This window comes from Anomalospiza imberbis, chromosome 1 (genome assembly GCF_031753505.1).
Source record: "Anomalospiza imberbis isolate Cuckoo-Finch-1a 21T00152 chromosome 1, ASM3175350v1, whole genome shotgun sequence".
Classification (NCBI taxonomy): Eukaryota; Metazoa; Chordata; class Aves; order Passeriformes; family Viduidae; genus Anomalospiza; species Anomalospiza imberbis.
Genome location: NC_089681.1, coordinates 3,013,092 through 3,026,282, shown reverse-complemented (window position 1 = coordinate 3,026,282; position 13,191 = coordinate 3,013,092). Strand labels below are relative to the sequence as shown.

Sequence of the window (13,191 nt, the reverse complement as noted above, 5' to 3'; positions counted from 1 at the left end):
AAAAGGCAGCATTCAGGCAGGAATACCATGCTGATAGAACAATGAAAATTAACTGCTTGGTCAGTAGATCCAAGCAGAACGCTCAAAGATGAGGCTGCAGGGCCTTGTCACCCGGCAGAAAGCAATTCCTCAGTTTTAACAGTCACTGCCTGGGAAAGGTGCCCCAGCCACACCAGAGCCTGGATCTGCCACAGGAATCGCAGCAAGGGACAGCCCAACCCAGCAGAGAGGTTCAAGGCCTCAGTCCCCCAGAGCACAAGGCTCTGCAGCCAGTGCTTGTGCTGCAGATTCTTACCCAGGCTGGGAGAGGGCTGCTGGGGGAGCAGGTAGCAAGTGAGAACCTTTTCTCCTGTCTTCTCATCATCCTCAGTCTGGAATTTCAGCATGGGCTGGGACTGGTTTTCTGCCAGCCACAGGGCTTTCAGATTAAGATTTGTCAAAGCAAAGGGCAAGTTCTGCAGCCTGTAAAAGAGAAGAGCAACTGCTTGTTAAACTTACCTGGTCAGGAAGGAGCTTCACCTCAGCTCCAGCCTGCCCCACCTGAGCAGAGGGGGACAGAGCCAAGCTGCTGTGGCTCCCCCAGTCCTGCCCACTGGAACAGCTGGTTCTGTCCCAGGCTGTGGACTGGGCTCCAGTACCCCAGCCTCACCAGCCTTTAGCAGAGCCTCCAACAGTGTGGAGGGGTTTAGGAACAGAAGAACAATGCCCTCACAGACCACAGAATGCTCCCTACACAACCTCTGGTCGGCATCCAGCTGCTCCCAAAAACACCAACCCCACGAAGAGAAGCACAGGAGCTTTCAGAACAGCTCCAGGCATCCACACACCACGGACGAGGCTTTGGCACTGGCCAGCTGAGCCCTAATGACACAAACCCACAGAATGTGCACGCAGGAAAGGAAGCCAGGAGCCAGGGATCTCCCCTGGTCTCTGTTCCAGAGAGGATACAACACCCTCACGTGTGCCTCACCTCTACCCTGTGTTTAGGAGACTCAGAGAAGGGGTTCAAGCCCTCAGCAACCAGCCTGGGCTTGTGCACACCGTGGACCCCGGGATCCACGCAGGTCCAGCACCTCGCTCTCAGCAGCTGTCAGACTAAGAGCTTTAAACCTTCTCCACTAACAAACTCCATCTCCCAAGAGAACACTGCATTTGACTTGAGGCCATAGAAAAGACCTCCAAAATTAATTGATTACACCGAGATTACAAATATATAGTTGATTAAGAGCAGATAACATCACAAGGTAGAAAATGTAGAATTCAGAACTTTAAAATATAGTAATATATATAAAGCTAAATATATATAAAGCTAAATTAGTAATATATATAAAGCTAAAATAGAAGTTTTAAAACAGCATCTAGTCCTTCTTCTTCATGAGTTTAATATTTCATAATTAAACAAAAAACCCACATTACAAATTTTAAGTAATTAGTAATTAAATAAAAAGTAAAAATAATTTAAATACAATTTCTTAATTAGATACTTTAACCTTAAAAGACCTTAAATAGAAAAATAATTAACCACTTTGTAAATTGTTAGTAAAATACTATAGAACTCACAACGTATAATAAAAAATAATGAACACCTAATAATAATAAAATATAATAAAATATTCTAATAAATTATAATATAATATATAAATTTAATATTATACTAATTTAAATAATATAACACAGTAATTTACATAAAAATATCATTATATATTATATATATTAGAGAATCATTTATATAATAATAATATAATACTTATATTAAAAATTTAAAATATAATAATAAAAATAATTTAAAATATTATAATAATAATAAACACCTAAACCTAAACGCAAGCTACCACCTCTAACACTTCAATCCCAGCTTTAACAAAAATGTAAAAAAGAACCCAAAACGCAGCAGGCAGCCCTGCTGCTCACCTGTTGCCCGCCACGTCCAGCACGTGGAGCTCGGTGGTGTTGGCCAGCTCGGGGGGCAGCAGGGCCAGGCGGTTGTCGCGCAGGGACAGGACGCTGAGGTTGGCGCAGCCGCCGATCTCCGCCGGCAGCGCCGTCAGCCGGTTCCGGTCCACGTTCAGGTTCGTCAGCTTGCCCAGCTTGCCCAGGGACTTGGGCAAGGCCTGGGAAGGAGCCGAGTCAGTGGTTGGAAGAGGAAAGGGCAGCACAGAGGTGAAAAGGCACAGAGCCCTCAGTCTGCGGGACAAGCTGCCCTCTGTCCCAACAGACGCGTTTGGGAAAACGTTCCTGGGACATATCTGGGACAAGTTTTCTCTCAGGCTCACAGACTGATCCATGCCAACTCTTCCCTCAACACAGCACACTCCAAGCACCACTGGTCAAGACTTCCCTCCTGTTTATCTGCCCATTCCCAATCCTTACGTTTTACCAATCAAACCACAGGCTGTGACATTCACATTCTCTGGGCAGAGAGACGTAATTCTGTCTCTCAAGATTTCTTAGAGAAGCACAGAGAAAAGAAAAGAAAACAATCTTTATCACTGCTCCTTTGTTTTCCCCATGTGGAATGTGGTATGGAGATTGTTTACCTGAAGTGATTGCTTAATTAGATTCTAGTGAAAGTTGTTTGGGTTCAATGAGCAATGGGATCCAGCTGTGGCTCAGACTCTCAGCAGAGAGTCACGAGTTTGTTAGACAGGTAAGTAAGAAATAAGTATGTAGAATAGTACAGTATCTCTTTAAATAGTATATCAATGTGATATAGTATAGCTTTAATAAAGCTATCCTCCAGCCTTCTGATCTGGAGCCAGACATCATCATTTCTTCCTGGATCCGGGGTTTGACGTGTTTTACTGTAACAGGCAGTTTGGAGCAGGGCCGTCTTCAATCACACCAGCCCAAAGCCCTCAGCAACGCAGCCTGGGACGGGCTCTTGCACCTGTCAGCCAGGATGCTCTTTGGGATGGGCAATCCCAGCATCCCTGCTATCCCATGGAATGTGTTAGGGGAAGAAAGCCAGTGAGAGAAAGCGGCTTCAAAACTTGTGTGAATTTGGTGAAACTGTGAAATGTGAGGCAGCTGGAGCACGCTCAGGAATTCAGCCCTGAGGGCAGAGGATGGGAAGGGATCCCTGCAGCTGGCTGCAGTGAACAGCATGGGAGAGGCTTATCACTCTACAGCTCCTGAAAGGTGGCTGTGCTCAGGTGGGGTTGGGCTCTTTTCTCTAGGAACTGACAGAACCAGAGGACACATTCTCAAGCTGCACCAAGGGAAATTTAGGCTGGATATTAGGAAAAAGCTTTTCACAGAAAGAGTGATAAAGTTCTGGAATGGCCTGCCCAGGGAGGTGGGGGAGTCACCATCCCTGGATGTGTTTAACAAAGCCTGGATGTGGCACTGGGTGCCAGGGTTGAGTTGAGGTGTTGGGGCTGGGTTTGACTCGATCTTGAAGGTCTCTTCCAACCCAGGAATTCTGTGAGGCAGGTGCTGCTGTGTACTCACCGTCAGCATGTTCTCAGTCAGGATGAGCTCAGACAGATTCTCACAGTCCCCAATGGACTCTGTCATGTCTGTCAGCCGGTTCTGGTCCACCTTGAGGATGGAGAGCTGCTTCAGCTGACCTGGCCAGGGTGACAAGTTAGGTGTGAGCTGTGCCAGAGAGAAGGATGCTGTTCTACACTCACCCGGCTGTGATCCCATCAAGGATCACACAACCCAACCACGCAGGCTCTGCTTTTCCTCCCACCAGGCCTGGTCACAGGTCTCACACAACCTGATGCAGACGAAGCACCTGAACTGTCCTGCAGAGCTCTGCTCACCTGTCCCACCCTCTGCTCCTGCTCTCGATGGCTGCGCCCACGTCCCTGAATCCCCGATTCCCTGCCACACTCTTGCCAAGGAAGTCCTGCAGTCCCCTCCTGACCACACTCACCGATCCCATCGGGAATGCTTTCCAGCTGGTTCTGTGACAGCAGCAGGTCCGTCAGTGCCACCAGCCCGCTGACCTCATCGGGCAGCTGCTCCAGCTTGTTCTCAGACACGTCCAGGCAGACCAGGCGGCGCAAGTTGCCCAGCTCCTGGATCAGAGAGGAGAGCCCTGGCTCAGGGAGCAGGGCAGGGCAGGCAGGGCAGGGGTGGCTGTGTGCTGAGCAAACACTCACCGGTGGCAGGGCTGAGAGCTGGTTCCGGTCCAGCCACAGCTCGCGCAGGTTTGGGAGCGCACCCAGAGTGTCCGGCTGCAGAGACAGGACAGTGAGGACATCAGCCCCGTGCAGGGACAGGGACAGGCTGCTGCAAATACAGCCCTCTGCAAAGCCAGGCACTGCTCTGCTTCTCGCCCCTCCCGGCAGCACCCATGGATTGTTACATGGATCATTCCCAGCACACTGGGGATGTCTGGGATGGCTGCAGGAGCTCCAGTGGCAGACACAGACAGCAAGAGCAGGACTGTGTCAGCAGGCAAGGCAGAGCTGAACCTGCAGCACAGCTCTGATGGACAGCAGCTGAGGGAGCTGGGGCACAAGAGGGCTCAGGGGAGATCTTGCTTTCTACAGCTCCCTGGCAGGAGGATGGAGCCAGGTGGGGGTCAGGCTCTGCTCTCAGGGAACAAGGGACAAAAGCAAACGGTCTCAAGTTGTGCCACAGAAGGTTTAGATTGGATACTGGGAAAATTCCTTCTGGAAAGGGCTGTCCAACCCTTGCACGGGCTGCCCTGGGCAGAGGTGGAGCCCTCACCCCTGGGGTGATTTAACAGCTGTGTGGATGTGGCACTTGAGGACTTGGGTTAATGGTGGCCTAGGCAATGCTGGGAGAGTGGTTGAACTCAATGCTCTCAGATGGTTTTTCCAACCTAAATGATTCCATGATTCTAGGAGGTTGGAAATTCTGGCCTTACAGAAGAAATGCATCTTCCTCCTCTCAGACATGAAAATAAACATTTGAGTACCACTGGTCAGCTCAAGATGACCCAGTGGCACCATCAGGCGTGACAGACACATGTTCACATCCCACAAACCCCCAGGCAATCAGCACTTGGGTTTAGAGTTTGTCCCACTGGAGCATGGCTCGAGTGTCACACACCTGTTCTCACAGGTGAGCTCAGCCTGTGCACAGCTAAGCTGCATGAACCCCTTTGCCTCCCAGCTTTGAAGGGTTTCTGCCAAAACCCATTCCAGAACACAAAGAGTAAGATCCAGTAATAGCTTAATCCACAACTGCAAATTACAGAATATCACGGGGTGTCCCCAAATGCCCAGATAACCTGAACTGTGAGACTGTGCCCTTGCTCTCCACATGCTGAGCCCTCCATGGAGAGAGCCCCCACACTGGGCTACCCTCACTGCCATGGACAACATGGAATGGCCCAGCACTCTGTGGGGCAGAAATCATATCAGAAAGCAGAAAGGCAGGAAGCTGGATGAGAAGAAAAACAGCTGGGGGCAGTGCAGGACAGAGAAGGGAAGCATCAGAGTCTTGCTGGAAAGGAAAGATCCTTGGCAGCCAGACAGGAAGAATTACCAGCCCAGAGCCTGGAAAGGACAGGGCAGGCAGTGTGTGAGGCCAGCAGGACACAGGGGCTGACACATGAAGAGAAAATTCATCTGGGAAAGATGACTGGACCACGCTGGGCAGATCAGAATCTCCCCAAATAACCTGAGGGTCTATCTCTTTGCATTTCAGGTGGAAACCCAGTTGCTTGCACCGAGGTGCAGGATCTGCCCCTGCCAACCACCCAAACCCCTCCCCACCAGCCCTCACCTACCAGTACTTCCAGGTCATTGCCACCGAGATCCAACTGCTCTAACTTGACAAGGAAGGAGAGTGAACTGCAAGGCACAGGGGACAGAGAGATAAAACAAGAAATAAAGAGCGGAAGGTTAGCATCTGGGACACACATTGCACAAATCACATGATCTCCAGTAATTCCTAAAGCAGGTGGGGCAATCCTGACCTTTCTCACGGTCCCTCTGAGCCCAGCACTTTGTAGAGCTGGTCCCTTCCCCAGGCCAGACCATTCACCCCAGGGAACTGGGTTCAGAGGCTCCAGCAGTCCCACTGGTACCAGTTTGCCTCCTGTCCCTCCCACCATAACACGCCCTTGGATTAAAAGCACAAGGGCTGAGCAGCCAACCTCCCCACGGCTGCCCGCTCTGCAGCGAGGACAGGGACCTGGGCACGGACTGACAGGCAACAGGAGGTGCTCAGCAGAGGACGAGACGTGTGGGGGGGCAAGGGGAGCACACAGCTGCAGGGACAGGGAGCAATGACAAATTCCACAGCCTCGGTTTCCCCAAACAGGATGCTCATGCTACTGGAGAGGAGGGGAAGACGACAGTGGCCTGATGTCTGGGGTGAGGTGAGCGTGTACAGACAGAAGCTCACGATGAAGGCACTGCACAGGACCTGTCCACACCCACCCAGTGGCCCCGAGCACCCCACACACCACACCCGGGGGTGCACAAGGCCTGCAGTCCCACAAACCCAGCGCTGGGTTCTCAGGACACGGTCCAGGTGCTCATTTGTCCTCACACCTGAGTCTGACCCATCCACTGCAGCTCCACCTCCCCAGAGGACTGCTGCCCCTCACTGTGTGCCAGGGTGGAGCTGCCAGCCCTGCCCACTCCCCCAGCAGGAAACAGCTTCATTCTCTTCTTAAGGAACCATTCCAATTGAGAAATCCCCGTATTTCTCTGGGAACAGGTCCACCTCTCAAGGCCACCCAAAACGAAGCTGTTGGGTCTGCAATAAAAGGGAGCTGTCTTGCCTGTGTCAGGCTGTAAAAACATCTGGGTTACTCAGGAAAATTAGTTTCCCACTGCATGCAGCAGTGGATTTTGAGATAAAATCCAGAAAAGGTTTATCAGCACTTTCACCCGAAGGATCCTGTTGCACAGCACTCCTTAACCATGAATGTACACCAACTCTAACTCCTCTGAAGGTGATGCAGCCTTGACTCTCCCTTTGCACCTTCACAGCCTGAATTCCCAAAACAGGAACAAGTGAGCTGTGGAATCCACATTGATGACATCTGGCAAAAGATCACCCTCCATTATTCCATAAGAATCCACGAGTCTCTGGCTGCATCCCATCTGCATGGGAGAAATGAGGGGTGATCACCAGCTGTACAAGCTGAACCATTTCAGAACTCAGTCACTATCAGAAGACTGACCAATTACACAGAATTTTGGCAAACAAAGGTCACTGCAAGCTGGATTTTCAAGAAGCTCTACAACAACAAAATACCAAAAGGACCCTGATGCATTTTGCTGCTCCAAACCCTCAGCATTCAAGCCCACCTATCCCCTGGGCTCAGGAACCCTGGGAACAAAGCAGCAGCCATTTCTTGCTTAAGTCATTCTCCTCTTTGGCAAGGTCACCTGATCTCATTTAGAGCTGTTCTTATGCACTGTGTGCAGCCAGAGTAAGTCCCAGAGCCTCAGGCAGAGAACCCCACAGCATCACTGGAATGGTTTTGGCCATGGATTGCCATCTTGTACTTGACTGACACCTCTGATCAGAACTACCTTGGCCTTCAAGATCCACATTCTACTTCTGGAAATCCTCCCAAAATAGAATTTGAGGAATTGGGGAAAGATGAAAAGAAGCTGAATTTGCATTACACAATGAGTATCAAGTTTGGATTAAGCTTCCAGTGAAAACCACCAAAACCTTATAGCACACTACAACTATTTTGCTGGATGGCACCCAGAACTAACAAAGGGCAACATGGGAGGACTGGGCAAGAGAGATCTCCACAAAAACCCAAGGAGTGTGGTCACAGACTGAATTCTCAAGACTCCAGAGACTCGGTGGTTCTGAGATTGGCCAAAAGCTATTGGGACTATCTTGTCTGCAGTGTGGAAGCCCAGCCTTGGATGAAGCTGCTGCACCTCTTTGCTGACATGGTGTAGCCCAGCTGTGGTACCTGCCTATGTGAGCACTCAGGACAGGAACAGACAGCTCCTCCTACTTGCCAGTTCTCAGCCCAGAATAGGTGCTCAAGGCCAAGCTGGACAAGGCTTGGAGCACCCTGGTCTAGGGGAAGGTGTCCCTGCCCAAGGCAACGGGCTGGAACATGATGAGCCTTAAGGTCCCTTCCAACCCAAACCATCCTGGGGTTCCATGATAAGGAGCTCTAACCCATATTGTCCTCTGTGGTGATTCTCCACATGGGACCATCTCAGCTGCCCCCTCCTGCCACCCTTTTGTGACAGAGTCACTGCTGTGCAGAAGGGATCTGGCACCAGACAAGGCCATCGTGTGATTCTGGTCTGTGCTCCCACAGGCTGTAACCACGGGGGGAAGGGCCAGCAGACAAACTGGGCTCCTGCCAGGAACTCTAAGAGAGCTCTGAGGACAGGTGACAACAGCTGTACACATCACACCTTCACTGAGGAGCTCATGTGGCTCCAAAACAACTGCTGTTCAAAAAGGAGTCGGGCAGAATCCTTTCAGTGACATCCAAGGAAGGCTGGGGGAATCATCAGCGGGATGCATAAGCAGGCAGGAAACGAGCTGACAGAGCTGATGGAGGGTAGAAAACTCAACAAACTCTGATGGGCCAGAGCAAAGACTAAGGTAGCAACTGGACAGCTCTCCATGTCCACCCACCTGAGAGCATGATTTCCACTAACCAGGCTCCCTGCCAGGAACTCATCCCTACCCCTGACTCCAGAACGTGGAACAACACTTACCTCCTCTTCTCCCTTGCTGCCTTATGTTTTGTCTGCTGAAGGGGAGGCAGTTATCCCCATCCAGAACAACCAGGAGGGATACCCAAGAGAACAGATGCCAGAAGCGAAATGGACCCTTCAGCTGTATCCTGTTGCTCCTCAAATCCTGAGCCTCACTGTGCACAGAGCTCCTCCTATACCCCCATCCACAGTTTTCTCTTTCTTTCCAAAAGAATCCATCACCTGCTCCACCTCTTCAGGAAAAATGGGGTTCTCACTATTTCCAGCAGCTTTTTTTTGGGGAACCCTGGCTATTCTAAATCAATCCTTACACAGGCTTAGAACAGGCTCTGAACATCCTTTGCTGCTCTCCAGCCCAGCACCATCCTCTCCCTCCTCGCCCCAATTTATGGAAATCCAGCAAGATGTAGCCTGTTTGTGCCCACTCTGAGCCCTCCCAAGCCAAGCGATGGTGCCTGCACTGGTCCCTGAGGAAGCAGCAAGAACAACCAGGCAGGAGACTCCTACAGCCCCCAGACAGACACTCACGTGGGGAGAGTCCTTAGCAGATTCTCACGCAGCTCCAAAGTCACCAGGTTTGCCAAACTGCAAGAGAAAAGGGAGCAAGAAAGCCAGGTTCACTGGACAGGGCTTCAGGGATGCAAGGAGCTGCTCATCTCCCTTCCCTTGGAACCACCCCTCGTGTCCTGTGCAATACATGGATGCGCACACATGGATGGAGACGGGGGAACAGAAACACAATGAAAATGGCTCTGCTGGACATGAGTGCTTGCTGCAGTCACAAGGAACAACACTGTGCCCACACTCAGGACAAGGAACACGCTGTCACAACAGGACTGTCTGCCCAAAAAAGTTAAAACACCTCACATGTGGAAAGCCAAACCCCATGGGAGAGGCACTGCACCCCACGAGGCCATTGGCCAGCAGCATAAATCTGAATCAAACATCATCAGGCAGCCCACACCTGCTTGGAAAGGGGCAAATGGGCACTCAGAACATAGGGGAAAACTGGATTTGAGAAGACTGGATCAATCCTTGCTGTGCCACAAACCACAGCAGGAGAGGCTGCTGGGAACAGGGCAGGAACCTTTGTAGGAAGGTCTTTTAACAAACCAAGGCTCAGAGGTGCTCACACAGCACTGTCAGCACCAGGGCAAAGCCGCACCTGGCTTGTCCCTCCAGGTCCTGCCACCATCCTCAAGCCAGCAGCAAGGTGTCCCCACGCCAGCCCCCTCGCCGCTGCCAGAACAGGCCATACTCACTTCCCAATGTCAGTGGGGAGGCTCTGCAGGGACACATCGTTCAAGGCCAAGTGGCCCAGGCTTCGGAGCTGGGTGAAGCCCTCAGGCAGCCTGTGAGAACACGAGCACAACTCCATTAATCCTGTGTACAAAGCGCAGAATCCCCCAAAGCCAATCTCATCCCAATTCCCACCAACGTGTGGAAAGGAGAAGAACAGGAACCATCATCAACCCTGGCTGCTGATCCGGGATAAGTTCTGCTTCCCAGACCACAAAAGCCACTTGCACCAGACATTACCTGCCCAGGATGGCAAACTCAGCCCTGCAGTACTTGAGCACAAATCCCAGACTAAGTCACGCCATGGGATCATTTCCACCTGAAGAAAGGAGGGGTCCCAAGCATTCCAAGTGCCCAAAACAAAGGATTATCTCTGCAGATGACACTGCAGCATTCCCCAGGACCAGGCACCATCGCAACAGACCCAAGGTGTGACAGAACAGGGAAAAACCCTGGAAGGGAATTCCTGGAGGAAATTCCTCTGCTTCCACAGGGAGCTCGTAGAGCCCCCTCAGCACCCACCCCCCCGACTCATCTGAACCCTGAGCAGAAAAAGCTCTGACAAAGAACACCTGGTGCAGAAGGGCTGGTCACTCCTGTGGTACAGGGATTGTCACCAACAGGGAAGCTTGTGCCACTCCAGCAGTGCCTGGGACCAGCAGAGGAGCAGAGTTAAACATGCCTCAAACCTGGACAGCACCTGCCCTGAGCACAAAGGGACGTGGACACCTGGGGCCACTCTGGCACCTGCAGGGACCCCTGCAGCAGGACAACAGTGCCTGGAAACGTGGCTCACCGAGGAAGGGGAGCCACACTGAATCCCAACTTTATGTATTAAAAGCTCCAGAGACAGAGTACTGAAAGACAAATCAGAGATTCCTGCTTGGGCATGGCTCTGGGCACTGAGGTAAGAGGGACACAACCAAACATGGGGTACAAAGCATGGCTGCCCTCAGTTCTGAATAACAGAGAGGTGGAAAAGAGGCTAAGAGGGGGCAAAAAGGGCTGAGAGTGGGGCCCAAAAGGGGCTCTAGGGTGCAGAGGATGGCATGCAGGCTTTTTCTCCTCTGCAGCACAAGCCCTTATCCATTCTAGTTTGTGACCAGTGCAGAGGGAGCGACAAACTCATTGCGAGAGGACAGAAGTCCTCACTGTTGACACCAGTACAACAGCAGCTCATCACCCACAGCCCCAGGCCCCGAGGATGGAGCACATCCCAGCTCCTCCAGCACCAAGCATTCCACTGCCAGGAGAGCAGACACCGCAGCTTTGGGAGAGGCAGGGCAACCCCAGGCCTTGGCTTCACATGGACACAATTGCAAGATGGAGATCAGAGAAAACCAGGCACAATGTGCAATTCCAGTCCTCCTTCTCAGCTGGACTAATGGGTTGCATGTGCCTTCCTACCTGGAGAGAGGATTTCCACTGAAGTCTGCGATTTCCAGGGATTTGCAGAATTTGATGCTTTCAGGAATTTCTGGAATGTCTGGAAAAAACAGGTGAAAGAACAAAAGAGGCCTGAGAAAATGGGAGAGCAGGTAGTGGTGGCAGCCTGAGACACAGTAACACAAGCCCACTGTCACAGCTGAGGAGCCCTGAGGGTGAGGAGAGGCACAGCCTCTCCGGAGCACGAGGGCACTGCGGGGTCTGGGCACCTGCTGCTGCCCAGCTCTGGCCTCACCGTTGCGGGAGATGTCCAGCTCCACCAGCTGCATGAAGTTGGCCACCTCGGGGGGAAGCCTCTGGATCTCATTGTCGCTCAGGCCCAGCTTGCGCAGGTTCAGAAGCCTGAAGAAAGGCTGTGACAGAAGTGACACAACGGGGTCAGCAGCACTTCTGGGGAACACCCATCTCGTCTCAGGAGAAGCCTGAGCATCCACCCTGAGAGCCCTGCCTGCTCCCACCACCCCCATCCCAGCCAGGGGCAGTCCCTGTATGGAGCAGAATCCCCATGAAGGGCTGCGAGGGATGAGGCTAAAAGAAAAAAGGCATGGAAGAGTTCGGGCTGATCATTCATTTAGCATCTGGGACCCCACTGCTCTCCTCCCTCCTGCACAAGGATACAGACCAGACATTCCCTGTTCCCTACAATAACAGTTCCCCTCAGGCTCTGAAGCCCAGAACCACAGGGAAGTCGCTCTAGAGCAGCTCGCAGCAGACACTTGAGCTTGTGAGGCAGGTCCAGAAGGGCCAGCAGAGGAGAAACACAAGGAGACCACCAGCCCAAAGAGCTGTCCCTGCTGCTGCACACACCTGCTGTGCAGCACGTTTGGTCAGGACATCAGTGGCAGGGTCCCACACCATCAGGGACAGGCTTGCACCCCTTGTGCCAGGTGGAAAAGGCACAGGTGAGCTGTCAGCACAGCCCCAGCTAACACTGAACTAGACAAAACACAAAAATTCCTTTCTAGAAACACCACAGCCATAGGAATGGTGGCAGGAAGGGCCTCACAACACCAGACTTTTTCACACACCCCTTGGGGCTCCCAGAAGTCCATCAGCTGCAAATGGCAAATTCCAGGATCCACCAATCACTCCTCCAAGTCACCACCAGCCCCAGTGAGTTCACTAAAGACAATGTACTGTAATTATCAACTGACCACATACTGCAGCTGATCCTAACCACTGCCAGAGGTCAGCTCCTGGACAGGATGGGAGCCAGGGCTGGGGTGTTTGCTGCATTTCCCGGATTGTTTCGGAGTCCTGGGAATAACAAACAACAATGTGGGGCCACTGCAGAAAATGCTCAGAAGTGACCGAGAATGAGCTCAGGTCTGTGCAGTGACATGCACAGGCCATGCCTAAATTACATCACCTCTGGTTGTCCTCAGAGACCCCAGGGAGGGGTCACAACAGCACAGGAGAGGCTGTTGTGAGGGTCACAGGAGAGGCAACCCTGGGGTCATCCCGAGGTCCCAAAGCACGGCCAGAGATGGGGCTACTCCTGCAGCTCACACTGAGAGGGACCAAACCAGAGCGAGCTCTGAACCTCCCTCCTCAGGTGCCTTTCCAGGTACACACCTGCACAAGAGCTGCTGGGACAGACCTCCCCAGGAACACCTGCAGGGAACAGTCAGGTGTGGGGCACCCTCAGGGCCCCCCAACGCCGTGGAAAACGAGAGCACGGAGCAGACAAGGGAGGAGCAAACATAACCCTACAAGGTGCACAGAGCACAAGCAAGCTGCTCCCCACTCCTGCAGTGACAAGCACGAGCTCTGCTGCTGTAACTGGAGCGGTTTCTGCACAGAG

The 13,191-nt window shown here is 52.1% G+C and overlaps 1 protein-coding gene across 20 annotated transcripts in view; it reads right to left on the bottom strand.

Moving 5' to 3' along the window:
- The window catches only part of SCRIB (scribble planar cell polarity protein), a 111,422-nt gene that overhangs the window by 80,685 nt on the left and 17,546 nt on the right, over window positions 1–13,191 (bottom strand). For 19 of the 20 annotated variants that reach the window (XM_068179660.1, XM_068179651.1, XM_068179580.1 and 16 more), the window contains exons 2-11: window positions 11,623–11,740; window positions 11,349–11,427; window positions 9,905–9,994; window positions 9,171–9,227; window positions 5,711–5,774; window positions 4,110–4,184; window positions 3,881–4,025; window positions 3,451–3,569; window positions 1,912–2,111; window positions 296–462 (exon numbers count right to left, since the gene is read on the bottom strand). In XM_068179660.1, the coding sequence (XP_068035761.1) occupies window positions 296–462; window positions 1,912–2,111; window positions 3,451–3,569; window positions 3,881–4,025; window positions 4,110–4,184; window positions 5,711–5,774; window positions 9,171–9,227; window positions 9,905–9,994; window positions 11,349–11,427; window positions 11,623–11,740 (1,114 nt within the window). The remainder of the gene's footprint in view (window positions 1–295; window positions 463–1,911; window positions 2,112–3,450; window positions 3,570–3,880; window positions 4,026–4,109; window positions 4,185–5,710; window positions 5,775–9,170; window positions 9,228–9,904; window positions 9,995–11,348; window positions 11,428–11,622; window positions 11,741–13,191) is intronic. The other variant, XM_068179529.1, reaches the window with a different exon arrangement.